Source organism: Myiozetetes cayanensis, unplaced genomic scaffold (assembly GCF_022539395.1).
Source record: "Myiozetetes cayanensis isolate MyiCay16 unplaced genomic scaffold, myiCay2020 scf5-8, whole genome shotgun sequence".
In the NCBI taxonomy this organism is placed as follows: Eukaryota; Metazoa; Chordata; class Aves; order Passeriformes; family Tyrannidae; genus Myiozetetes; species Myiozetetes cayanensis.
This window is the reverse complement of record NW_026087742.1, coordinates 101,403,918-101,431,491: the sequence shown is the minus strand read 5'-3', so window position 1 is coordinate 101,431,491 and position 27,574 is coordinate 101,403,918. Positions and strand designations below refer to the sequence as shown.

The 27,574-nt window shown below is 38.8% G+C and overlaps 1 protein-coding gene across 6 annotated transcripts in view; it reads right to left on the bottom strand.

Annotated features, from left to right (window-relative positions):
- Positions 1 to 4,265: 4,265 nt before the first annotated feature.
- The window catches only part of CDKL5 (cyclin dependent kinase like 5), a 129,913-nt gene continuing 106,604 nt past the window's right edge, over positions 4,266 to 27,574 (bottom strand). For 3 of the 6 annotated variants that reach the window (XM_050332523.1, XM_050332522.1, XM_050332525.1), the window contains exons 13-18: positions 27,216 to 27,321; positions 25,604 to 25,727; positions 18,113 to 18,209; positions 14,354 to 14,476; positions 13,114 to 13,233; positions 4,266 to 11,834 (exon numbers count right to left, since the gene is read on the bottom strand). In XM_050332523.1, coding sequence (XP_050188480.1) covers positions 11,451 to 11,834; positions 13,114 to 13,233; positions 14,354 to 14,476; positions 18,113 to 18,209; positions 25,604 to 25,727; positions 27,216 to 27,321 — 954 coding nt within the window. In that variant the 3' untranslated portion in view covers positions 4,266 to 11,450. Of the gene's footprint in view, positions 11,835 to 13,113; positions 13,234 to 14,353; positions 14,477 to 18,112; positions 18,210 to 23,099; positions 25,728 to 27,215; positions 27,322 to 27,574 lie in introns of those variants that run through there. The other 3 variants (XM_050332526.1, XR_007630903.1, XM_050332527.1) reach the window with 3 other exon arrangements.

Here is a 27,574-nt window from a genome sequence, read left to right as displayed (position 1 = left end):
GCACTGACACATCTCAGGGACCCCAGGGTGCTTTGCTCCCTGTGGGTGTTTGGGCACAGACATAGGGACTGCCTCCTATTAACTGTTTGATCTCCACGGCCTGATTGCCAGTGGGTGTTTAGCATCTGAGGAATTTGGGGTATCTGGAGGCTCTGATGATCGACCCATGTCCCTGGGGGTGACAACCTGTTTATATGGTTCATGTCCCTGCCCAGCACAGAAGCTCAACACAACCTAGATGTGAACTGCAGCCCCACAGCTCCCATGTGGGAAGGTTGTAGGGAGCTCTGGAGTGACAGCTTTGGTTTGCCTTCCCACGCACCTGTAGCATAAACCTGGCAGGCACCAGAGGCCTTTTCCCTATTTTCTAACAACCTGTACTGTGTCAGCAAAGAGAGAAGAGTCATGAAGACAACTGCACTGAGGCAGGCCATCTGCCTCTCCTTATCCCTATGGGCAGAGAGGTGAATGCTCATTGTGCAGGGTAGGAGTTGAGATGTGACTAAATCCAAATGAGATGTGACTAAAAACATGAGAAAAGCCTTTGGATGGCTGTGCAATTCATCACATTCATTTATGAGAGCAGATGTATCTGCCTTGTTTTTTCCTGTATATAGACACAAATAATATCTGTCAGGAAAATAAGGTCTTCTGGTGAGTCTGAAAGCTGCTCCATTAAACAGTAAGAACTCTACAGAGATGTAGAAAAGACAAATTCCCATCTGCTGAGATGATTGCTATCATACTCCATTACTCCCTAGCTTCACCCCAACCCCCCTTTTGTGGATAGGAATTTTGCTTATCCACAAATTGGTCTAGGGACACTTTTTCCTAGTAAGAAATCACTGTGTGGTTCTCTAATGGTCTGTTGAGCTTGAGGCACGTCCTTCATGCAGCCAAGCTGTGGGACCACCATGGTATTTCAGCCTCCCCAGGGACACTGACATACATCAGCAGGGAGACAAGGGCTCTCCACCAGCTGTCATAGCTCGTGTTAACAACACAAACACTGAGAGCTGAAGTGTTTCTGGGCCCTGGACATCATGTTAATACACAGCTGTGTCTGCCCTAAAGGCAGCACAGGCAGCTCTGCTCCATGTCCTGGTGGATGGTGACAGGGAGTGGTGTTGCTGTTCCACTGCACGACTGAGGCACAGGGGGTGGGGATAGAAGGGTGAAAGGATGGACTGGGCACCGGCCAGTGAACATTTTTATCACCCCAATCAGTTAAGCTTGATTGTAGCTAGTGAAAGCCTTGTCTGTGACTCGACTCTGAAGAGCTCCTACACACAGTCAAGGGTTTCTCAAGTTGTCTGATTTTGGAAATTCACCCTATGGCAAGGTGCAGGAGCTCCTGTGAAATTTGGAAGAGCTTGCAAGCTTAATGCACAACCTGAATGGATGGACCACACACCATCATATACCAAGGAACCTCATCACATTATGTACCTTCACATGACCGATCCTACATACAGGATACAATAAAACCTTAGAGGAAGAAAGTAATGTCTAGGTAGAAAGGAGCTGGGCTATCACTCTTCCAGCCTCCCACTTCAAAGAAATCACTAGATCTTTTTTCTAGATTGAAATGTACAGTGATAAATAAGGGGGAACTAACTGGCATAACACAGTGCATTTCACAGTTCATTTGCTTCTTCCCTTGCCCTGTCCTTTGCCTGCAGTTCACTTTTCCATGCTCTCATGGGGAAGAGACCTACTTCTGACTTTCAACTAAATGGTTCCTGCTAAAGTTGGAGTTTGTTCTGATCCTTGCTGTGCAGCTCACTTGCTAATTGACCTCTGGAAATTCACTTAACCTCTGCCTCTTATATAAAAAGAAGGGTGCTGAGAGGCTTAATTAATTAAGTGGTCCTAAAGTGCTTTTAGAATTGCATTTGACTTCCACCTCTGCATAAATTCAGCATGTTGGAGCCAACAGTGTGACTGAGGGCATTATGAAAGTGGGACTGTACCAGCCAAAGTAAAATTACATAAATACACAAACTTTCTCACATAAACATAGAATCATAGAATGGTTTAGGTTGGAAGGAAGCTTAAAGATCATCTAACTCCAATCTCCCTGCCATGGGCAGGGACGCCTTTCCCTCGACCAGGTTTCTCAGAGCTCCACCCAGTCTGCCCTTGGACACTTTCAGGGAGGGCCATCCACAGCTTCCCTGGGCAACCTGATCCAGTGCCTCACCACCCTCATGGTAAAGAATTTCTTCCTAATATCTAATCCAAACTTACCCTCCTTCAGCTTAAGGCCTTTTCCCCTTGTCCTATCACTACATGCCCTTGTGAAAAGTGCCTCTTCAGCTCTTTTGTAACCCACTTTATGTACTGGAAGGTGCTGTAAGTGCCAGCCCTGTGATCATATTAGTGTCTCTCCTCTGGGCTTGCTCCAAGTCCACATCTTTCTTGTGCTGGGGGCCCCAGAGCTGGATGCAGCACACCAGATGAGGTCTCATGAGAGTGGAGTAAAAGGGGCAGAATCATCTACCTCACCCTGCTGACCATGCTGCTTTCAGTGCAGCCCAGGATACAACTGGCCTTCTGGGCTGCCAGCACTCATTGTCGGCTCACGCTGAACTTTTCATCCACCAGCCCCCAGTCCTTCCTCTCAGAGCTGCTCATGATCTGTTCCTCCCCCAGTCTGTACTTGTGCTTGGGACTGCCCCGACCCAGGTGCAGGACCTTGCATTTGGCCTTGTTGGACTTCATAATTTTTGCACTGGCCCACCTCTCAAGCCTGTCCAGGTCCCTCTGGATGAGATCCCTTCCCTATAGTGAGTCAATTGGACAACATGGCTTAGTGCCGTTTGGCAAACTTGCTGAGTGTGCACTCAATCCCACTGTCCATGTTGCTGACAAAGACGTTAAACAATCCTGCAGGTCTTTACCTGTAGATGTAGGGAGACCAATGCATGGCTTTGCAATTGCATAAAACACAAGGGGTTTGAAATAGGAAGTAAGACCAAGAGCTGCCTTCATATTCATGACCTGAATTCTTAGCATGGGATGCTTGGAGAGAAGTGAGGGAACTGTGCTGAGAAATCAAACTTGCCCAGTCTAAGCTATGTGATCAGAGACTACCTCAGGCCTCCAGACCAGCCACATCATGTGTAAGTCAACAGCCCCATGCAGAAATTATCCCTTCACTTCCACCCAGAGAAAAATGCCCATGCCCACTATGGTCCCCATTCCATGGGGGACTAATGCTGACTACACTGGGTTTCCTGTTCAAGGAGGTGGCCACTTCATTTTGGGGCTCTGCAGGGGGTACAGAAAACAGGTCACTACAATGGAATCCTTGAAAGAGTAAGACCCAAGTAAAGCTGTAAGAGTAAAGTGTGCCCAGAGCATTTTGCACCTCAGGGAAACAAGCATTTCAAACCCATTTCTGGCTGGGACTGTTAAAGTACTGGACTGCTTGTCCTAGTGGAAATTGAAAGACATCAGTTTGGGTCAGTGGTTTCCCTCCTGGGGAGGTGATGAACACCTCAGTGCAGGCACTGGGCAGCAGCCTGGTCTCACCAAGGCTGTGGTTGCTGCACAACCCATCAGGCAGCTGTTTTGGATCTAACAGACTGCAAGTCCTGGCTTTCAGCAAGTCTACTGCTGAAGATCAGAGGGAAAGATGAGAGGCCAAGGTAAAGTGGCCCCTACTCCTCAGTTTCTTGCAAATTATACTGAAGAATGAGAGAATGGCAGAGAAATATTTTAAGTTTTTTAAAGCTGCACACAGGAACAAAATAATTAATGGCCAGGTCACATTAAAGAGGAACCAATCAAAACCTTATTGCTGACACCTAAATATTTGCCCAGAAGGGTCTCAGTCATTCCGTGTGCCAATAATAAAATGCCAACATGATACTTTTCTGCAGCAAAGTCTACTGGCTGGAAACTATCAGGGCCTTTTAATTTCTGGTAGTGCTGGCTGAGGGGGTTGGTGGGTTGGTGCTGTTCAAAAGAGAGAGCAGCAGAGATTCTGGCCCTGAAAGGAAGAAACCGCTCTCGATGCCTGTGATGAGACTACAGGAATGGTGGGCAACAAGGTGCTTTGGAAACATGCAGACAGATCCAAGCTGGCTTCTCAGAGCGGGGAGTTAGCCAGGACCTGGCAGCGATCCACTGGGCACAGGAACAGCTCAGGCCAGACAGGTTCTGTCCTGTTCCACTCATCTGAGCCAAGCTGTGTATATGGAGAGGTGCTTTGGAGGAGACAGGTCAGGAATAAGATCAGCTGTTGAACAATGCCAGTGTTCTAGTGCAAAATCTGCATTTTTATTAAAGACATATTTTGGAAGGCCCATTCAAAAATACATTGTGCTCAGTAAAAATTAACCATTTCCATGCTTATAATTAAGGTTACCACAGGATTTTTTTTTCTCTTTTAGAATATTTACAGCAACAATAGAAATTGTACAGAAGTTAAGAATGGAATACATGCTCAAAAAAAATTTGGTAAGGTGTACCAACAACATGATACAAAGGGTTGTATACAAACACTTTACAAATGGTTTATTAACTTGCATGAAGTCATCCTTAAATATTCAACACATTTTAAAATCAATTGGTATTCCAGGATTAAAAAGGTTAACACCACAATATATCCCTTCCACAACAGAAAGCACAGTAGATTTAAAAGTTTGTGCGCTTTAGATTTCTAGTAGCTGTTAAAAACCATCAGGGAATCTTATACATAAATTTAGAAGTTTTGGAAGCTGCCTCCTCAGCCTGCTAATTTTGGAATAGTCTGTACTGACAGATTGTGAAAAAAAAAAAAAAAAGATTTCCCTAAACTTAATTCTTCCTTCTTTCTCTCAAATGACACAAATTTAAAATTCAACATTTCACAGTGGAGATCTAAGCAGTCCTGGAAGTCATTATCACATTTAACCAGATTTTAAAATGCCTGCATAGAATTTCCAACCAAATTATGGTTTCATATGTTTTCATATGGTTTCATTGTTCCATATAAACCAAATATAATGTTACTCCTTTCAATTAGTCATATCCTTCAGTAGTACGAGTCTAAGATGTGCACTAGTAAAAAAAAAAAAAAAAAAAAAAGGAAAGTCAGGACAGTTACCTATGCTTAAAGTTTTGCCTTGTAACTAAACAATTAAATGCTGACATCCACCAACAGTTAAAAGCTCCGCTGTTGGATTTACATGTCAAGAGTTTACACCAAGAGATTCATATCCTATAGGAAAGTTGAATAGTGGCTTCCATCTTGTGCTATGAATATGCTGTAACGTTGCTAATGGAAAGCTCTATGACATGGAAAGCTACTTCACAACACATTTCTATGCCTGTACAGTTAAGATGCCACCTTGCATTTCTCAGAAGGGATCCAGAGAAGCTGCCCTGTGAAAACAGAGACCTGGTGGAACGAAAAGCCTGGCAGGCAGCGTGTTCTGGCGGGGGCACAATGAGGTAAGGTATCTCACCCAGATGAAATGGAAAATTAAAATGAAGAAAATCCTGAGCAAGTCTAAGGATAGCTGTTTAAGTAAAACAGCAAACAGGGTGGAGTAGTAGATAAGGCCTCTAACTCCCTGAAAATCTGCACTAGAGAAACAACAAAGAACAAGGCAACTGCAATATTTGAGAACCACAAAGGGAAGGGCAAGGGAAGACTGCAGAGCAGTGCAAATGATGGCACTGGGATTCTAGAGGGAGAGCTCAGATGGCTTGGAGGTTTCAGAAGTATTTTAGATGAAGGCCCATCAATATTTTATTACTTGGTTGCTAACAGTACCTAGAGGAAGAATCTTTTTAGATGTCTCTTCAAAAGCTGGAGTCAATAAAAAGCTCAGAACAAACAAAACCCAGCCTTGACCACATTCTGCAAGAGAGAGGAGGTAGATTGCCTTGCAGAGAAGACAAGAGATGTGTAGTCACTCGTAGGCTAAGAGACAAATTCCTTGTTCAGACTCTTGGGCCATGTGTTAAGTCACTTTTGCCCAGCTGCATATTTTGAGCTATGTTCTAAAAGAGCCTGAGAAGCAATCTGATTTGGTGGAATGAAAGCATCCAAACGTTGTGGGGCTGGTCCTCTCACACCTCTCATGCATCTTCCACTTAGTGTGTCAAAAGACACAGTGTTTGCATCAAACAATTGGCTGCACACAAGGTCACAAATTTGCATCCAAGTAGAACTCAGAGCAAGTAAAATTGAGACCTAATACATTAGAGTTACCTATGCTGTCTCACACAGGAGCTGTTAAGAGTCTACCAACAGAACAGATGACCTAACACAGTTTTTCTTTTAAAATTGAAAGAGGATCTCCTATAAAATTTGTTTTGCTTAATTTCCATGAAATTTCCTTCCTGATTGCAAAATGAGAAATCTTCTGTTTCAGTACAACATCTGAACCAAGTGATGTGCACAAGCCTTCACTTGCCTGATGAGCCTGAGCATTGATGCTGCTGTTTGATCTGTTTGAAAAAGGTGCCAACATCTAGAACTTCCAAAGCTGTGTTAAATTAAAAGGGTTTTCTCAAATCACACCCCTTTTAACAAAGGTCAGAAGTTAAATGGCTTTTCTCCTCATTCACTACAAATCCAGTTAATGAATGGTTAATATCAAGCCACCATTAGAAAGAACTGTGTAGGGAAAGGCACCTGTTCTTAAACAGTGTCCTGATTCGAAGGTCATTTAAAAATAGTTACACAGGGCACATCACCATTCTGACCATCTTCTGTGGCACTCCTATTTCAAATGGTGGGCCTACTTACAAGAACAACAGCCTAGATGCATGGTTTGTGACAGTACCCCATTGCCAAATGTATTATGTATGCTAGCTGGAATGGAAAAAATACTCACTGCCACCCCACAATTTGCAGTATATTATATATGGCTATCCTTTTCCTACTCTTTGTGTGACTGGGATGCAAATGTTCTCCCAGCTCTACTCTGACAGTGTTCAAAACGTACGGAATTGATTGCATGCAGGTATTTTTGAAGCATGTCTCACCATCAGATCATTATAAGACAACAAAAAAATGAAACATGAGTGAAAACCCCGATACTTCCAGAGCACGGCTCCTCTCGAAAGTGGCTGGGTTTTGCCTTAGCTACCTAAATCACAACAGTGCTTTCAGAGCTGTATCATCTGTGTTCCCATTTTTAAAGGGAGGTCTACAGCCCTGAATTATTGAGAACACAGGAGTCTACTCAGCTAACAGCTACAGCAGCTTCTGAAGGAAAAAAAAGGTTGGTATGTAGCTTTTTAGACAAGTAAGATTCATCTGTTAAGAGACCAAACTGCAAAGATAAGGAATGGCTAAAAGCCTACCACAGGCCACTGCTTCTTGAAGAGTCACTCCAGCCTTGCTCCCAGAAACAAGCTCGTGTGGCAGAGAGAAAGGTGACATCCCGAAAAGACAACCTGAGGGTGTCTCATACATCTGGAGGTTTGAAGCGTGTTTTAATATTGATCTAAAAGAACAAGTATTGGCAAACAGAGCAGTGTTTGGGGAATATTTTAGGAAGAAGAGACCAAATCTGGGATCACTGACTTCCTGCCAAGAACTCTGCCCAGTGCTCTGTCCTGGTGACCTCTCAGAGGAGCAATGAAGCTTGGACAGCAATAAATGGAGCAAAAAGCATTAAAGAGCTCGGAGGGACTGTTCTCTGTGGTCAGGTATGTTGAAAACAGATGTTGTTCTAGCTCAATACATTTACATGGCAGTTTAAAAGGACAGCTTAGACACAAATAAAATTTCAGTTAAGATGAGCTTAAGGTGCTTCTTTTTCAGTTAAAAAGAGCTCAAGAGTTATAGCAAAAACAGACAAGTTTAGGCAGCTTGAGTTCTGCAAAATTACTATAATTTCTGAAACTTAGTTTCTTTTCTATTCACATCATTAATGATGCCATAAGGCAAAACAGATTGCTGAAGAATAAAATGTAGTTCAGCTAAGCTTCTTTATACTAAGTAAATCTATAGAGCATGTAGCACAAGACTCACAGACAAGTGAAAAGGAAAGCTCACACTTACAAAATAGTTTGCTCTATAATTCTCTTCCCTTTATTAAGCCAGCAAATCTCAGTCACTATAATAAGATTCCTTTGAAAGCCCCGACAAAATTACATTAGCAATATTCTAAATATTGGGAAGTTAGACCAAGTTAAAAATACACAATTCATCCCAGCACCAGCTGGCCAAGCTGCTGGAATTTCTTTCCAACAGAAGGAAGAAAATACTACATACATTCAACACAATTTAGTATTTAACTGAAATCTACTATGGTTTGTTGAACTGGAGAAGAAAATGCAGTATGAAGTAGAAACATCTTTCTGTAACTATGGGCCACCAAATGCTTGAACATTCCTCGGGTCACCTTTGAAGATTTGCTAACTACTTTAAACAGCTATATGTACAGTCAGAGATTATCCTGATTTAACTTCATAGGTACTGAGAAAAAAAATCCTTTGGAAACATTTTTCCTTGCTAGAAATAAGAACAGCCACATACAGCCCTGTATCATCATCCCCAGCATGAAGCTCTTACCAACAAGCTAAAAATCTTGCTGAGGCAAAAGGATACATATCCACAAAGCACAGAAGAGCCTACTGTGACCACTTGCTGGGAAACAGAATCATCAAGCTTGGAAGAGACCTTCAGGATCATTTAGTCCAACTGTCAACCCAGCACCACCATAATCACCCCTAAATCGTATTCCAATGTGCCACATCCAGACACCTCTGGAACACTTCCATAGCCAGTGATACCTCCCTGGTCAACTTATTCCAATGCCTAATCACTCTTTCAGTGATTTCCTTTATTGTCTAATATCTAATTTGAACCTCTCCTGGCACAACAGAAGGCCATTTCCTCTCAACCTTTCACTTGAGACAAGGGAGAAGAGGCTGACCCCCACCTGGCTACCAACTGCTTTTGGGTCACTGTAGAGAGTGATGAGGTCCCCCCGAGCCTCCTCTTCTCCACACTAAACAACCCCAGTTCCACTGCCCTAAAAGAGACATTCAAACCACACTGCTTAGAGCCCCACTCTCTCTTCAACAGTGCTTTTGTGAGGGATTTCAGTGGCATCAGCCCATTTCAAAGCAGGGCTAACCTAGCAGTGACCAAGCAGTGAATCTAAAAGAGATTGCTAAAGTATGTTGCTAAAATCCAACAGTGATGACTAGTACATATCACAGTGTCTTTCCTGGATGCCCACTGAACTTAGAAAAAAACTGAATACCCTTTCATGTCTACTGTATTTTTGTATGCTATATATATGATATATCAATACAGTATATATCATATATAGAGAGATATCATATACCATATATATCTATAGAAAAATCACATGCACATTTTTTTGCAGGCAATTGACAAAGAAAGAATTCTTATTTTGTAATTTTTCAGATTTACTAGACTGACTTTTAGCCCTGGACAAACCCAACATGACATCCTTCCATACTGTTCTTTCTGACAGGTTTTTACAGTAGTGGTGCCGAATTTGCTGTTGTTAGAACTTTGGTATGACTCAAGAGGTACTGAACAGCATGTCCAGTTTTGCACTGTAATCCAAGTAGAAAGTTCAGCTCTTACTGCCTGGCTTCTTCTGTTAACTACATCTATGGCTAAATCATCAAAATTACATTCAGGTTAATCTCTTTTGGAAAAGACAATGTATTTGCAAGTATAAGTGTCTTACAATGACAGCATCTAGGAAACAAACTGTGCTGCAGAGTAATGAGGGAGTTGAACTAATGTGTTTAAAAAAGGAAAGATTGTATTGTTCTGACACTACAGGCCTGGCTCTCCTCTTATTGCACAAAGTTTAGACTGGCATAACTCTTTTGACTCCTACTGGCTAACCTTTAAGCTACCAGTAGCAACAGAGGAATCAGGGTGTGTATTTGCTACACTTGACATTCACCAATGTAAAGGCAGTTTTAACTGTGTTGTGCAGGAGACTGGAACCCAAGATCTAGTATTTTGCTGAGACTGGTAACTGAACTGGTTAAGGGAGTATTTGGATAGTAAGACCGAAGGAGAAATTAAGTTGCATGGCAACCTTCTCCCTCAATATTGAAATATCAGATTTGTAGATTTAAATACATCCTGAAATATAATAAAAAGTGCAAGAGTAGTTTAAATTTTAATACAGTGTTTATCTTATTAATTAATAGATTGCTAAACAAGATGTAAAATACACATATGCATAAAAGCTTATACCATGATCTGCAGTGCCATGCTATGCGTAAGTGTCGAAGTTTGCATTTCACTTGCAATTCATGCTATGTTTCTTTGGTTTTCACCCCTGCTGTTAAGTGGAAGAGCACCTGCTTTCGCTTGTAGTCACGGGGCACTTTATTTCTTTAGAGGAAACAAAAATTTGCTTCTGGGGCTCTGTGCTCTGGATGCAGATGCGGAAATCCCATTAATATTACCAGGAAAGCTAAGGACACAGGGGAGAACACACCACATTTAGATTACTGTACAGTTCTGCAGTCTCTTACATTTAGCCAATACTTCCAACAAAATAGCCCATAATAAAGCTTGGAATTGAATGTTGTCTTTTGTTTGTTACCAATAATGCCTACAATTCTGGGCTCTCATAGCCAAGCAAGATTCATACTGTTACAGTCACGTTTATATCCACATTCAACTTCCTTTTATTAGAAGTATAATACTGCACTTTATATCACAAATGTATAAAAAATATGGCAGATAGTGTCATAACAATACTTTTCTTTTAAATGAATATATTTAAAAAACAGACAGTTATTTTCCATTTATATATATATTTATATATAGAATAAAATACTCCTGATGCAATATATAAATGTTACTGTTAGTTTTTTATAGAAACTACTGTAGCTGTTGCACTGCTTCACAATGTTTCAAACAGCTCAAAATAACTTTACATTATAACAAAAAAGATATGATTATAACAGTACGATATTAGGTCATCATAAATAAATATTACAAATCCTATCAAATATGGAAATTTAAAAAACAAATTTAAGACATACAATTTAACTTTAAACCCTTAAGAGGGATACACTTTTATCACATAAACCCCACTGTTTTAACTAGGCAGCAAAAAATGTAGTAAGGGCATAGGTCTAGACATGAATGTTTTCACCCTTATAAGTGCCAATACATACCAGAAGTCTCCCAGCTTTCAGACAGAGATGTGCACTAAGCTGGAATGTAAATGAGAGAAAATGGCAATGCATTTTCTCCCTGACCTGCACACTCTGTCTGGCATCCAGTGACATTTCTGATGACTGGTAATTCGTAGTTCAACTTGTTTTACTGTATAATCCCTGACTCTCCGTGGTGCCAAACAGCATAGCTCCACATGTACATATTGCACACCTTTATAAAGCTGAAAATGCAGTCTTACCATCACCAGAACCACCACCACTCCCCTATGCTGATCTCCACCCGAACTGGCCTATTCTCTGGAGTGCAATTACAAGGCTGTCTCTTTTAAGTCATTCAGGTTCGGCATTCGTGACCGGTTTGTCCGGGTGTACGTGTGCCCGTTCTGTCCGCTCTTGGAAGGCAGCTGGTCGGAGTAGGGAGGCCCATCACTCACGCCCCTGTTCACGGGGGAGACGTGCCAGGTGGGTTCCAGCTGGCTCGGGATCTGCAGCGTCGGCCTGCTTTTGGGCTGAGCCTCCTGCCGCACGTTGCTGCTGCCGCTGCTGGAGCTCTGACTCATGGGGTGAATCCGCACTTCAGAAAAAGAAGCTTTGGCTGGCTGACTCGGTAAGGGCTGGAAGCGGGGCTCAGCAGGGACAGGATGGTTTGAAGAGAGGTGTAAGAGCTTTCGAAGAGATTTTAATGGCTGGCTCTGAAAGACACGCAGAAAAGTACTTGACCTTCTGCTCTCCATCATATCAGAATTCCTATAACAAGACTGTCATAACCTAAACTGAACATCTTGAACTTCACAGGACTTTTAATTTGTATTCATTTGGTATATTTCATTACAAGCTATAACTACACACCTGAGAAAATGTCTTCTCATCACAGTTCAATCTACTGGCTACCTGACAAGGTGGAACCTTTTCTACATCAGAAAAAAATTGCTCCCATCAATTATTTCATACTCATTTCCTTTGAAAATGCAGACATAGACAATTGCATTAGCTGTCCATCTGTCACTTCTCTAGCTGTTAACTTCAGAACCTTAGCTACATTTTGTGAGGCCCAGCTTATCAGAAATACAAAGTTCTTAAAAATTTTGTGAACACCAGTTAGGGGTTAGTGAGAGTCTTGAGTAATCATCTCACTGAAACAAGGTCTGGCAGCACTCTGCTGTTACCATATTTTGCTTACTGACAGCTGGGAGATAAGCAGCTCTGGTCTCTCACAGCTTCTTTAACTGGTGAGCAGGTTGAAGGAAAATGGAGATACAGAGTTACTGAACATGGGTAACAGGAGCCTGGGGAAGCCTGAGTACACAAATTGGTATGAAAACAGCCTCACTAAATTCCACAGCTCACAGAGCAACTTGTTTCTTCAAATGCTGCAGCTGCAACAAACCCTATTTTCCAGTTTTCAATGTGATAGCAACCGAGCATGGCACTGAAGCTCCCTCCCAAACCCTGTCCCCCAGGCTGCTTTTAGAACTGGAGAAAATAAAGTGGCATTACTGCAGTTCTACGTTCCAAAAATGAAGCCTGCCTAAACTGCAGTCTGTGCCAGCCACACCATGGCGTGGCCTCGATGCTCTGGTGACCTCACCAAGTATCAAACTGTGCCCTGCGGCAGCGCGGCCTCAGGATTCACCACTCCTTACAGAGCTCTCTTGAGGGCTTTGGTACAGCACTGCACTGCACCCACAGATGTGCACTGAAACACTCCTTGCCTCTAATACAAAACCATAACAATATTTTGAAGGGCTCAAAGACTGACACAGGGACATTTAGTCTCTCTCTTCCTTGTAATTCATATCTAGATTTTCAAAAAATTATGCGGGACCACAGGCATATGCTTTTTTATGTTCAGTGAGCGGGGAATGAGAAGTTTGGGAAATATGTCAAATTCAATTTTTCTATTCACCAGAGAAAGAGCTGTCAAGATACCTCATTAATACTAAAATACAGGGAATTGATAATGCCACTTACATGAGGCTGGATTTCTGTCATCTTCTCAGGATGCCAATCCTTCTGCCTGCTGCTCTGGTGATTAGAAGAATGAATGGCTTTCTGTAATGCCAAGAGATCCTGACCATCAGTGTTAGGCATCTGCAACAAAATATTAAATACTGGTCTCCTAATATATTCTTAAGAATAGATGTAAATAATTTCCCACAGTTAATTACAGAACACAAGTGAAGCCCATTACCACAGCAAAGTTGCAATGACCTTTCAATAATTTTCCCCATAGTAAGAGCAAGTGGCTGTGGATATCATGCAGATTCAGTCTACCCTTAGCCCTTAAAGCATTCGCATGCTGTTAGTGTTATTCGCTGTAAGAGAGAGCAGTTAAACAAGGCCTTAAAATTAAAAAAAAAAAAAAATATTGTTGAGCCTCATCTTCATTTAAAAAGCATTCCATACTGCAGTTAAGACCATGGATCAGTTCTATAAATTTGTTCCCAAGTGAAGCAGACCAAAGTCTCTCTAAACTGATGTCTTGACTGATTTTGCCATCACAAAACAAAGAGCTTTTTCTTTTCCCATCTTTCTTCTCCTCCACAAATATCCCAAACTAAAGCAAAAATTAGGAAACAGCCCCAGGTGAAATTTTATGGCAGAAGGATAATCTAAAACTTAGATGCAGATTTTTATCTCATTTCAAGAATTCTAAGCAAAAAAAACCGGTCAAAACCTAACCTATTTTTAATGCAAGCTGCCTTTTATCACAAAGAATCAAGACAAACAAAAACACAAGACACATGAGCTAAAATTTCTTTTTCAGATAATCCATTGTTAATATCCAACTGATTAAATTTGTACATAAATGGTAGTTTTTATAAAAATATGTATTTATGATACAGCTATAAACCAAACTTCATTTTTTTTCCCCCTGATTGAAACAGAATGAGACAGTTTATTTTTAAACAGTCAGAATTTCACAACTATTTCACAACTGTTTTCCTTTTTTAGTCTTACTCCCGGGGCTCATTCTCTCTGGAACTGTGTATTCTACATTTTCAGTATATCAAATACTATAAACAAATTTTTTAGGCACAGCCTATTTCAACAGAACTTCCAATTTTACTTAAATTTATTGAACTGGCCCAAGATACTTAACTGGCATGAAGAGGAAGTGACACCATGAAAATAAACCACATGCTGCTGTAGTCAGTAAAACAAATTTACTGGAGCATTTTACAGTGCTACTGTACTTAAAAATTAATACCATGGGTAGAGTGACTACAGGAAGCTTTTTCAAAGAAGAACTATGCTTTAAATTATTCTTTGAATTAAAAAGAGGAAAGAGGGATTTCTTGATGCTTGGATTCTCCCCGTTGGTTGAGTCTGTCTGCAATATAAGATACAAAAACTAAATGCATAGTATTTAAATTCAAGAGATATGCCCTTACTATATTAATCCTTTTTTTTTTTTATTTCCAACAATACATGTTATAAAGCCTATAATTTTCTTTAGGAAAATACAACAGTGATTGAACAGAAAAGCCTATGGAACAAATTCAAGGAACTCAATGCATAGAAAGCATGTAAAAAAAGATCAGTACACCTCTTCTTATTTCCATGTTCATTAGGAATGCAAAGTGTGTTTCAAAGCCTTTTGAAGACAATTGGTAGGTCTTTTTGACTTTACTGAGCTTTGGATTAAATCCTGTAACTTTGGCAATCATTTGTACTTATGATAATGTCCTAAAGCAGTGTGACATATCTTATTTTTATATAAAGAAAATATCAAAGATACACTAACAATAATAGCAATTGGTATCAGAATGAGCAGCTGATAATTACTCTAGAAAAAAACGAAAGTATTCTATTTTTAAATTGCAGAAAGATTTAGGACTCCAAGATGAATTATTTCAGTTCTATCATAAATATTCCATTAACAACTTCATCTGTAACTGCAAGGACACTGGCTGTTTTATTTTAATTTCTCTAGCACAACCAAAGAGCACATCAATGGATGCACAAACAGCAAACAGAACTATAAGGTATTAAAATTATGAATGGGACTATTTCTCCCCTGCTCAGGTGCAAACAAGAACAGGCCACATATGCTGTGTCTTGCATTATCCTTCCTGTCATAAGAAAACTTTATAATGTAATAGAATTACTATATGACTAAACAGAAGGATGGGTGCACTATCAAAAGCAAGGGGTTTTAAACAGCTTTCTCAGCTTCTAGATTTCATCCAAGTTAATGAAAGAAAGTAAAAAATTAACATAGCTTAGGTTTAGGAACTTTATGGTCAGAAGATCTTCCTGTTTCAAAGTCATTAAATTAAAAAGGAATGAAAGCATTGCTAAGAGAAATGCTCACCTGCAACAATTTTTTCCAAAGAGTAATTGCTTCAGACCGATAGCTTGAAATTTGTGCCAAAATCTGCAAAACTCAGGCTCCTCTGAAGATAGTGCCCACTGACACTGCACAACCCTCATGGATATGAAATTGTTTGAAGGCACAGGACAGAAAAAACTGTGACTCTAGAAATCCTCAAAAACTTTTACTGTGTTACTAAAAGCCTTCAAACAAGATGAAAAGGAGAATGGATAAGAACAGCTCTGCATAAACAACGTCACAAAGAATTCCCGTAACAGGCAGTAACAATTATTATCCCATGAGGTACTGCACCTGGAGAACTCTAGGGAGAATGATTCATGGGAACAACTCTGCAGCAGGAAGTGTCAGGAACTGGGATCAGTTTTGGGCTATTAGATATTTTGAGAATGATGTTATTAAGAAGAGATGCCTTGAATCCAATTTCAGATATTTTTTATGACTCCTATGACGATCACCAGCAAAATGAGCCTTGCCAAAGGATATCAGAAGTAAATCATAGCTATGATGTGCTTCCCAGCACTGTGACAGTCCTCAGGTTTAGTTTGCCATTTGCTACAGAAAGTCTGTGTTTGAGTAAATAACTGATATTTCATACTTTTAGGACACCATATTTTAACCCTCAGGAAAAAGCCTTGGGTAGTCACAAGCCAACTTTTAATATGAAATCATAGAAAACATTAGTCGTGTAGTTGAAGAGCTAATACTAAAGAGCTGTTAACAGCTTTTAGTACTAAAGTCAAACTTGGTGCTGAACTGAAGGGAGTAATTTTTGTTTGTGCTGGAAGATATTAAAGAACATCCCAATGTTTGTTAGGTCGATGTCTTCAACTAATAGATGAAGAAGAACAAAGAACAGTGTCTGAACCAGACACTTGTATGTCATCAGAGATACAGTCTGTCCCTAGATACTGTCCTGTTAATCAGCTCCAAGTAGAAATGAAAAGAAGTCTCTGGTTGGATCAAAAAACCAAGTTGATCTCAGTGAGTTTCTAGTTTAGGATGTGAGAGTTGTATCACTACCTTATTTCACTAATTTATTCATCTTCTGTGAGATACCAGCTCTAAGTAGCAAACATACTTTTTTCCCTTATGCAAAATCTCTCTCTCCCTCCCCATTCCCCTCTACCCCTCTTCTTAAGAGTGAGAAGAAAAAGGAGTAAGGATTGTATAAGCCTCTCCTATCTTGTAATCAGTGATGGCTTTGGTAGTTAGAGATCAAGGTGATTTTGATTTAGGTGTTTTGTAAAGTGCCAGATTTTGAGATGCAACACAATCCGGTCTGTATTTCCTTCAACAGTGTAATCTGGAAGTAGTTGATAGACCATCTATCAGCTGAACTATTAGTGTTCCCTGCCACCACCATGTCTGAATGGCTGGAACCAGAGTAGACTATAACAGTGCAAATTTAACACCTTTTTTTTTTTTTTTTTTTTTTTTGAAAATGCATCACTGGAACCGATGGTATCAAACAATCCCAGAGCTATAATTGAGACATTTTGTTCAGTTGCGTGATACAAATGATTATATTTGAACTGTGTACAGGTATGAGGATGAACAAGTTCAGAAGGAGAGGTAGATGCCATTGCTTTAAATCCCACCCAGCAGGCAGGTGAGATGCTTTTTTGAGTGCTAGTTAATACAGATATGCATATGTTCCACACAGTTCAAAGAAACTTTAAAAAAACCCCAAAAACCTGGTAACCAATCCTCTCCCCCAGTTGTCATCAGATCAGCCCTCCACCAACACTCAGAGCCACACCACCTCACTCCTTACTCCGCTTTGCCAGGAGTGAGCATGGTTTACTCCATTCTGAGAATCTTCATAACTATAACTGCATTTACACTTACAGAAACATCACAATTTTATGCAAATAAAATGTAAAATGTTTTACTGTTTCCAGAACTGTCATTTGAGAATGAGATTATGTTTAGGCTAGTTCAGTTCTTAGGGAGACTATAAAACTTTGTGAAGTGTCAATATATCACTTTTCTCTGGTAAAAGAAAGTCCTTTCTCCCTCCTAAAAAGTATATGAAAATGTAAAAATGTGTGAGACAGCAAATACTGAATAACAAAAGCCACAATCCATTCCCTCAACCAAACATAAAACATTAAGAATGGTTAAGATACATCATCCTTATTCCAGTCATGGGATGCAGCAAGAAGATGGAGGCTGTTACCAAGACACTTGTATGAAAAATTCTGGAAAGAATTCTCATTTATAACAGTCTGATTTCTTCCATATGGGTGCCTGAAATTATTCAAGCTCTGAAGAGACACAACAATGCATTTACTATTCTTGGATTGGTATCACCCGATCCTGCAAAAGAATTTGTCGCAACATCAGCTTAAAACTTGCATCAAAACTGGCTCTCAAAGGGTCTGAATGAAAACAAAGATGCACAGGACTAGTAAGTGAAGAAATATTTGAAAAGGCAGAAAAATCAAGCCTGAACAGGAGAAGAGTCTGACTTTCACACAGTGACGAGAGAAAATAAAAAGAAGAAATAGATATACACGAGTATAAATACAATAAAAGTACTGTACTAATCTAGCATATTAAAATGGTGTAATTCAAAATCAATTTGTAATTCAAATATAACTTCTTTTAATAGAAATGCTGCATACTTACAGTTTGAGATTTCTTCTTTTTCTTTTTTATTGCCCTGAAAAAACCTTGCTTTTCTTTCTCCTTGAGCTGTTCTGAGTTAAGGTTTTCAGGACTTTTCCTAAATATGAAATAAGGTATCGTAAGAGAGATTTTATTTTGGTATTTACTTTGTAAATTCTGTGTAATACTGAGATCTGATGCCAAAGAATGGAAATTATTGAATTAAGTAAAAATATTCTTAATGTTTTAGCATTCATTGGTTCCAGGGTTACTATACAAATACCAGATAGCTTTATTAAATGGGAGAGGAGGTACACAGTGTTAGGGTAAAATGATTAGTTTCAACCAATGAATAGTTATTTAGGGAAAAGGAAAGCATGCATGTCTTCTTTTAAGACAGAACTTAATACTCAAACCAAAATATCACACACGAGGTCTTTTAGAAAAATGAAAAGCATATCTGCGAGAACATACAAATGGTGATGAGGTTTAAAAGCACAGATTCAGTTTTTCCACTCCTTGCTGGAGAACCAGGAGTTGCAAAGTTCGCCAGACAGAACCACTTTGCTGACGTGGTTCCAAATTTATCACTGGGGAAGCTGGGGAACTACTGTTGTCCATTTCCACTTAAAAACTTCAGTTATTTTGTTATGCATGGGTGAGACAGTGCTGGCAATAGGAGGTGACCCAAAAATGGAACAGGTGACTTGCCTGAAGACTGAATTTCCGCCTTTTACATGTCTGAAGTAACTACAGCTGATAAATAACATGTTACTTTCAGAATACACAGTAAACCACGTATGTAAAGTACCAATACAGGGTAAAAAGATGGTTTACAAAGAATATTGGTGAAACATAACTGAATGCAGTTCTAGTGCCCTTTAAAATAGCTTGAAAATTGAAAATGGTACAGGAAAGTGTCACAGAAATAATTTCAGAGATAGAAAGAATGGCCTACATTAAAAAAGTCAGAGGTTTCCATCTCTTTAGTGTGTTTAGAAACACAGCCAAACCAGCCCAAATATTTAGTTTCCTTGCCTGATGCACAAGTACTTATTCAAGAAGAAATTACAGAATACTAGAAAGATCTTCAGACTAAAGGGCAAAGATATAACAAGTAGGTGGATGATGAAGCCAGAGAAGTAATATTAGAAATAAGGCACTGATTTTCAAAATAAGCATCATTAACTGCCAGAACAAACTCTTTAGTAAAGTGGATTTCCCATCTTTGACATTTCAAATCAGGACGTCATACTGGGAGATAACAGTCAGGTGTGCCTCTGGGCCTGGATCCCAGAGACCAGACGACATTTAATAGCAACTAACATACAGAAAATCATGTTGGGTGATTTATTAGTCCTTATTCACTCCTAAGTTGTATGAAAACAAAACAAAAAAATTATTCCATTGTCTTGATGGAAAGCCTAAAGGAAAGCCACAGTTTTAAGGGCTCTGGATGACGAACAGGAGCAGCTTTTCTGGGAGTAACTGTAATGTAGCAACACTTAGCTCTCTACTATAGTTGTCGCTGGCTTCTAATTCTGGCTTTAAATGCTATGCTATCAGCTGGTGATTCAGCTGCTACTACATGCCAAGATGACTTTTTTTTTTCCCAAGCAAATGTGAAACACATAATTGGGGTAGAAATCACTGAAGTCATCCTCCTTATCAATAAAATTCTCTTCGCTCTGGTAGCTGGTTTGACCAGCTCCTCAATTTCTACACAAAACCACCTCAAAACGTTACCTGGTTCTAAATATAAATGCATGCAGTGTTTAAATGCTGGATAAAGTGCAACTGTTGATTAAGAGAATGATCTTAGTGGAAAGATTCATAGGCAGGAAGTATGGTGGAAATTTTCCACATTCAGATTTTTTTTGGAACTTACATCTGGATCCAAGAAACACTTGCAGGTGCATGAGAACATAAGATTTAATGTGGACATTGCAACACTACAGGAAAAAACTTCTAGTTTAATATGATTATTGTAACACATATTTTAAATATATTGGATTGCCAGGGATTCCTGTTGCTGTCATGTCCCTGTATTTGGTACTACTGTGTAACAGATGTAAGGCACTCTTGTATTAGTCACTTAGAGTACTGAGAGTAAAGACTACTGACAGCTTTACAGATTCACTGAACTCATGAGACCGACTTAACACAGACAAAACACCTACTGAATTATTTACTCGATGATTTTTACTTGATTTGTTAGAAAAGTTGGAGGAAAGCATGCACTCCAAGTATCCTTCTTGTACTCAGAATGTCATGTAAATGGGGCTAAGAACCTTCTGAGCCTTTCCCCAAAGGAGTTACTGTGCATCCACATCTACAAAGATATCCCAAACCGTTGCCCCAGTGCAAATTACCAACCCAATGACGGTGTTGTCCGCAGAGGAACCAGAGTCAGATCATAAGCAAATTCCCAGGAGGTTACTCTACATTGTCCTTTAAAATTTTTCAATGTCTTGCTATGGCTTTTCTGTTCCAAAGTCTATTCCAAAATGGAGATGCTATCTTAAAAGGTGAAGTTAATCTTCAGAGTGCAGCTTGGAACATTTTTTGCCATACTTGTAGATAGAGATTCACTCAACTGTGATTCTTTTCTCTGGCCCAATGAACCTGGATGAGAAAACTGCTCTCTACAGCAGTTGAGCAGAAAGGAGAGAAATAAAATTCTGCACCATCATTTCCTCTTTATGACTAGAGTGACCAGAGTAGGAAAATAAGGGGCTGAGAACTCTGCTCATTTTCAATTGCTGCTACCCAAAAGCCAGTGGCTTTATACTGACTGGTTTATGTCATTAACTTCTATGACTCATATTGCAGTACAGTTGTCTGAAAAAGCATTGACCTTGAAAAGCAACTGCTTCAAAACACACGCTCATTATGTGAAGAGAGTGAACATATATAGCATTATAGCAGGAAGCTTCAACACCAGGATTCTGTACTGAGTAAAAATAGAGCAGAACATTTTGATCGATGATGAAACACTGGTATATTTTAGACATCCCAAAAGATGATTTTTAGATAGTGGACAATATAGGAAAAAAATAGGATTATCAGAAAAAAATCTGTATGGTATGGTTGAGTCAGTCAACACTAAACTCTTACAACATACTGCAAGTATCTTGGCATTTTGCATAAAGCTTCAGCTCTTGAAAGCAAACAGTTACACCAGAATCTGTGCTGTTTAACTAGCAAGTAGAGAGTAGCCCTAGATAAGAGACCTCACTCAGAGAGCTCATTCACAAGAAGAAACCAAAGACAAAATGGTCTCTGCTTTGTTATTTTATCTTTGTGTACCTTTTGCATGCTTAGGACACATAATGTACAACACATTGGTTATTCTGGCTTGAGACATGTGGAAAAAGCATAGGAATAAACCAAAATTCTGTGATTATCGCTTCTATTTATTGCCCCTGGCAGGAAAGGTATCCAGCTTCATGCAGGTACAATGAGGTGTAGCAGCGAACATGCACGTGGCAAGCAAGCTGATGTGCTTTCATGTTAACTAAAGAGAATAAATAGGAAGCATGTCGCATTCATGCTGCCATAGAGAGAGTTGTATTGCAGACAGCTCTTTTTGGGAAGCAATTCATCATGCTTATTTTAGCTATTTTTCAGCAACTCTGATCTCAGGCAGCCTGGCTTGGAAACGCTCTAACTGCCAGCGTAGTGCTCCCTTTACTGAACCAATCATAATTACATGAGTAAGGTTTTTGTCTAATGGAGGAGTTACTGAAATACCTGAATTTTTTTTTTGGAAGATAAATGAACAAACACTAATTCTCCACTTTGGCTTTTAGTTTTGCTTAAGACCTTTAAGGGGCAGTTACAGAGTTACCATTTAGCGAGGGCAAGATAATGTCAGAAACTAATGAAGTAATCCAAATAGATAGTTTAAGGTAAAAATGTCAATTCCACAAGCTGAAGTCCACAGTAAAACTTCTTGGTCTAAAAGTCTTGCACTGAAAGCTTAAAAATCAAAGATCAAATCTGAACTTTGTTTGGAGCTACAATTTTTTATTTTTCGTGTGGAAAAGGAGGATTTACTAACTGGAATAAACCCCAGATCTACTATCTCATATACAGAATACCATTCAGAATTTGCAATTTTCTGATATTTTTTACAAATTTCATAAAAGAACTGGAAAGTATTTACAATGCCGCAACAGTCATACTGCAGACACAGCTGAACACTATTTAAACTAACTTGCTCAGATATTGGTAATCCTCTAGTTTCAGGAACAGTAAGTGTGACTGCATTGTTACACTGATACTGAGACAGTGATTTAACAGTCAGTCATGTCCTGTTTACAAAACACTATGTTGTTTTGGAGTTTTGAAACTTAAAAGTGGTTAGAGTTTTAAGCCTTTGACTCTCCTAAGAGTAAGATGTTCTTTCTTTTTTTTCTCTTTTCTTGAATGACAAGAGAGTTTGTGTATGTTTATATATATTACAGAGATATAAAAATAGTAATATTATATATATATTTCCTATTTTTATTATTTTGCAGGTAGGTATGACAAGCTGCTTGTCACAGAATGACTACATTTGTATGGACATGGAAGATCTAAACAAAAAAACTTTCCAGAAGCCCCCAAATATCTTGTAAGCAATCAATGCAAACACTTCCAATATGATGTGAGATAGAGTACTCCACGCTGGAATTTATTCTAAAGAGATATTTGGAACTATGACAATGGTAAATATAATTCAGGGCAATGTTCTGGCATGCTGGCAGAACACAATTAAGCGTCTTGCCTGTACCTGCTGAGTTTCCTCAGCTCAGGACAAAGCTCATACAAGTGAAAGGGAATAAAACATCTACTCTTGTATCAAAAAGAAAAAATGGAGCAAGTTCAAGGTCCTTTACAGGAAATTAAACTCTGGCAAAGAAAAGATTTTCTAGAAGGATGAAAAATTTGCCTTTTTTCAAATCAAGTTGTCTAAAGTTCAGAAATGATCCAGTAATTTAAGAGTAAAATCTGATGACAAAAGTCAAGTTTATAACATCTTTATTTTAAAAGGCAGGACAGTGGGGACAGAGTGAAGAAATGCACACAAAGACAAGGGAACATCTGTGACAATTCAGTCTAGCAAACATTCACAGAATCTTTGACAGAAGAAAGGCAACACAGAGCAATACTATGAGAGAAGCAATATTTTACAGTAGTGGCAAGTCCAGGTGGAATACATGTCACTCATAATTTGACATGAATTGTCATGTACCAGTTTTGTATGTCAGTCAAACATCAAATATTTACTTCATCATAAAAACTGATGTAAGCAGAATCACATTCCATCAGAGCTTTAAACATTTTCATAAGCATTTACACAACTTCTATACAGAAAATTAAGTAGAGGAACATAGACTCTACACCACTCAGGAATCTGATTAAGCTGCATTTATGGCACAGAACAATTTTGCAACAAGATTAGACCATTGCCAGGACAACTTGAACAGAGTTAACATGTAGAGCTGGGCAGGAAACATCTTGGGAAAATAGGGAGTAGGAAAAGCAAAGAGAAAGAGAAGCATATGCCAAAATAGCAGTAACTTGGTGTTGCAGGTACTGCTATTCCTCCCATTTCATACAAAGAAATGTTTATCCTTCTATGGGTTCTTTTCTCAAAAGAGCTGTTCCACTTTGTGAAAATATCTGAGTACATTAATTGGATCAAGGACTTAAATCTAACTCTCTCAAGGTTAATGAAAAGCCTTATTCACTAGGCCATATTCAGTACCTCTCTAGTCCTTTCACTATTTTAACAAGGTGAAACAGCTTCAAGAGAATATATTGAGGGAACCAAACAATGTGCTTCAGAATAATCTCTAACTTCTGGTTCAGGGCGTTCACTTGTTAGATCTAAGATCTTGGTTCAAGCCTCTGGTTTAAATAATGAAGAACAAAGGCCCTGCACTCAAGTTCCCCACATTCCAAAAAAACAAAATGCTGACTCCAGAATATTTGTTATTTTCAGAGTATCTCTGGGTTTGACTGGCAATTCCATCCTGGAGTTGAAGAATCTTCACAATAAAAGTTAGTGGATGTTCCTTTGAAAAGTTTTGGTTTTGATAATTTTTCATTGTAAATGAAAAAAAAAAAAAAAAACCTTCATAAAAGAAATTCCCAACCAGCTCTAATAACATATGCTATTATTTCAGTTCAGAGTTGAAATAACATTACATGTTTCTTTGCAGTCAAGGCAATATATTGCTGAATGATATATAAAGCAAAACAAGATTCCAGTTGTCTTATGTTATATGCAAGATAGAAAGATTCAGATACGAAGGACAACAAAATATGTAAAAGGGTTCAACAGTAGGAATAAATACCTTCTTTAGCCACATAAGTCACAATATAAGTACCACCTTTTTACATAAATGATCGGTTTCCTCAGCTAACTTCCACAAAATGGATGTAGGTGGAGCTACTGAAGGACAGGAAGCAGACTCTAGTGAATCAGAGCAGGTGACAAAGGTTCTGGAGTAAACATCTTCTATTACTGACACAGGTATATAACCTCAACACAAGCTGAAATACCAACCAGCCACCATCCCCAAACCCCCCACCCCCTTTCTTTTTTTTAAACACATAATCCACAGGTTGTTCGTGTGAAAACACGTTAAGTCAACAAACCACTGAAACAGTTCTTTGATAGCATGCCTTTATCGCACTTTCAGAGAGAAGTGTTTCAGAGAGTGGTATGAAGCATAGTTGAACCATGTAAATGTACACAGTCCATTCCTCCCACCAATCCTTTGAAGCTCCATTTGCTTATTTTTATTCAGTTGTGCTTTACTGCGATTAAACGAAGTAGAAGACTAAGAGTATTTTAGAGCCAAACAGCTCTCAGAGAAACAAAATTAAGGTATTTCCCTTTAAGTCCTGCAGAGACTATGCATATGCAGTCATTTTATTAGCATAATTATAGTTAAGTGTTTTATGTTATATAATGGAGCCATGTGATGCTTTTAATCCTTTAAAATCAATATACACCATTAAGATGTTGCTTAGCCCATTTTCCCCATAGAATGTATTCATTTCCTTCTGTGGTGTGTAAACAAAAAGGGCAGTGGTCCCCATTGCAGGGTGAAAATATTCATTAATACAGTCCTATCGTATATATGGAAACATGCACTTCGATATTTTTTCCATTTGTATGACAATTCATGCTTCTGGAACCCACAGATTTCTATCCATACCATATGCACACAAGCACTTTAAACTATCTTTAACTGAAGATTAATAGTGGAAAAAAATGGGAAAGACAAAAGTATATTAACTTTAATGCACTCATGTTATGGTGTAATGAAGTATTTCTTGCTGCTCAAAAGGGGACAGAAAACATGCCATGCTATGCCAGTATAGCTGGAGGAAGCAACTCAGCACACAGACAACTGCAAATCTTAAAGAAAAGCGTGGGGTTTTTTTTTCCTCCTTTAAAAACCCCTTTTTTCCCCTTCCATTCTCTACACATCTGTGTAAATAACAACTCACCAGGTATCAAAGGTGGTTTGTCTCTTTGAGTGGTTTGCCACTGTGCTGCTGTCTGCTGGTAACACAGAGGCTCTGTTTGACACGCTGTTTTCTATGTACGTACTCTCTGGACGCGGAGATGGAACTGAACGGAGAAACAGCAAACAATGTACACTGAGCTCTGCCAAAAACCCCAGCTCTCAGCTCTCTGCTTCCTCTCTGCCTCTTACAGAAACAAGAACGTGAGGACACAGTAGCACTTTAGGTACAATTGAAAAAAAAGCTGTCATTCTGTAACAGTTGTAAAATGAGACCATCCTGAAAAAAATTACTTTGTATTTTAAAGTAACTAAGAATAAGAGATAGTGGACTAAAAATTAAAGTATCAAAATCAGATATTATTATCAGATATGTATTTTTCAAACAGATGTACTGTGGTTTTCAAAATACTCTGTACATACCCAGCACATAAATTTATTAGAATTATGAGTACCACCAGAAAATGCCTGCACTGGATTAAAAATTGATCAGACACTAGTTGCAGCATTAATGTAGCATCACATTACACTGCCTATCAAAACTGAATCTGTAAGTTTTTGTTCAAGCTGTAGTACAAAAGTACATACTAATAACCTTTCTATGAAGTCACTACTTAAGAATTACATAAATATGAATTTACTTTTCTCACGGTTACTTGTACATATTATTATCAATGGTTTTGCATGTAATATCATCAAACTATTTTTAAATATAGTACCATTTTCCCAAAGCAATAATTAAATCTGTCTAAAATATATTTGATAGATCTAATTAAAGAGGAAAAAACCTCTAGTTTATAAAAAGGAACTGAATAAACCCCAGAGTTTCCTTAGCACATGACTTATGGAAAGTCATTCTTCTTTGGAACTTTTTGTTTCATTACATATAAAAAAGAAGGATAATCCATGTCCAATTTTAGGAGCGTTATAAAGATTAATAAAAACAATTCAGGACTGAGGATTCTTAAAGATTCTCTGATGCATGGGCGACAAAACCTTACACTCAAAAGCATCACTCAAAACAGTATGAGCTTTAATATTGCTCACAGGTTTTAATATTGCAATGGGACCCTTGGTAAGGATTGTCACAGATTTTAGCATGTCTAAATCAGGTAATCAGCCAACTGGTCAACCTGAGGAGGATCAGAAGGAGATTTGTGACTCTGCTTAAGGTTATTAGGTGACTCATAATTGAATTTCAGCTGATTGGGGCTTCTTTAGGTTCAGGGAGTCCCACAAGTCTCCTAACACTTGCAGGACAGTAATTAGCTTCTTATTATACTTTTCAAAACAATTACCCAGGTTTAGCCATGAGGCAGCTGCTCAGAAATTGCCATCTTTTGTGTGCCACAGTAGAAACAGTGTCTGTTTCTGTGAGTGTGTATACAGACACATGCACACATGTATGTATGTAAATATATACATACATATGCTCATACACAACCCCATTTTGTTACTTATTCTGAACAGGAATTATGTAAATGTGCTTTTGCTTGTAGTTGTTCATGTTAATCCTCTGTATCCCTTTCTACTACCTGATTCATATTCCATACTAAAATTCTTGATTAAATTTGAAAGATCCATGATAAAATTACCTCTGTAAAAGCTGCCAACTCTTCTCGGAACAGGGTCATTATACAGAATTCTATTTTCCTTAGTAGATGCTCCATCTTCTGTGTGTGGATCATGATATGTTCCACCCTAAATAAAAGAACAACAAACTACTTAAAATTAAAGACTATAAACTGGTTTGCAGTTTTTAACCAACATACATAAGCAACAGAACTCCATACTTGACCACAAAATTTTCCTTTGATGTTATTAATAACTGCCAGTATCAAATCACAGACTATGTAATCAATAATTATTTGGTTTTACTGCTTACTTGCTTTTTTCCAAAATTACAAAAATGGCATTAACAGAATTTTGCCTCTAAGTTACAATTTTAAAAACT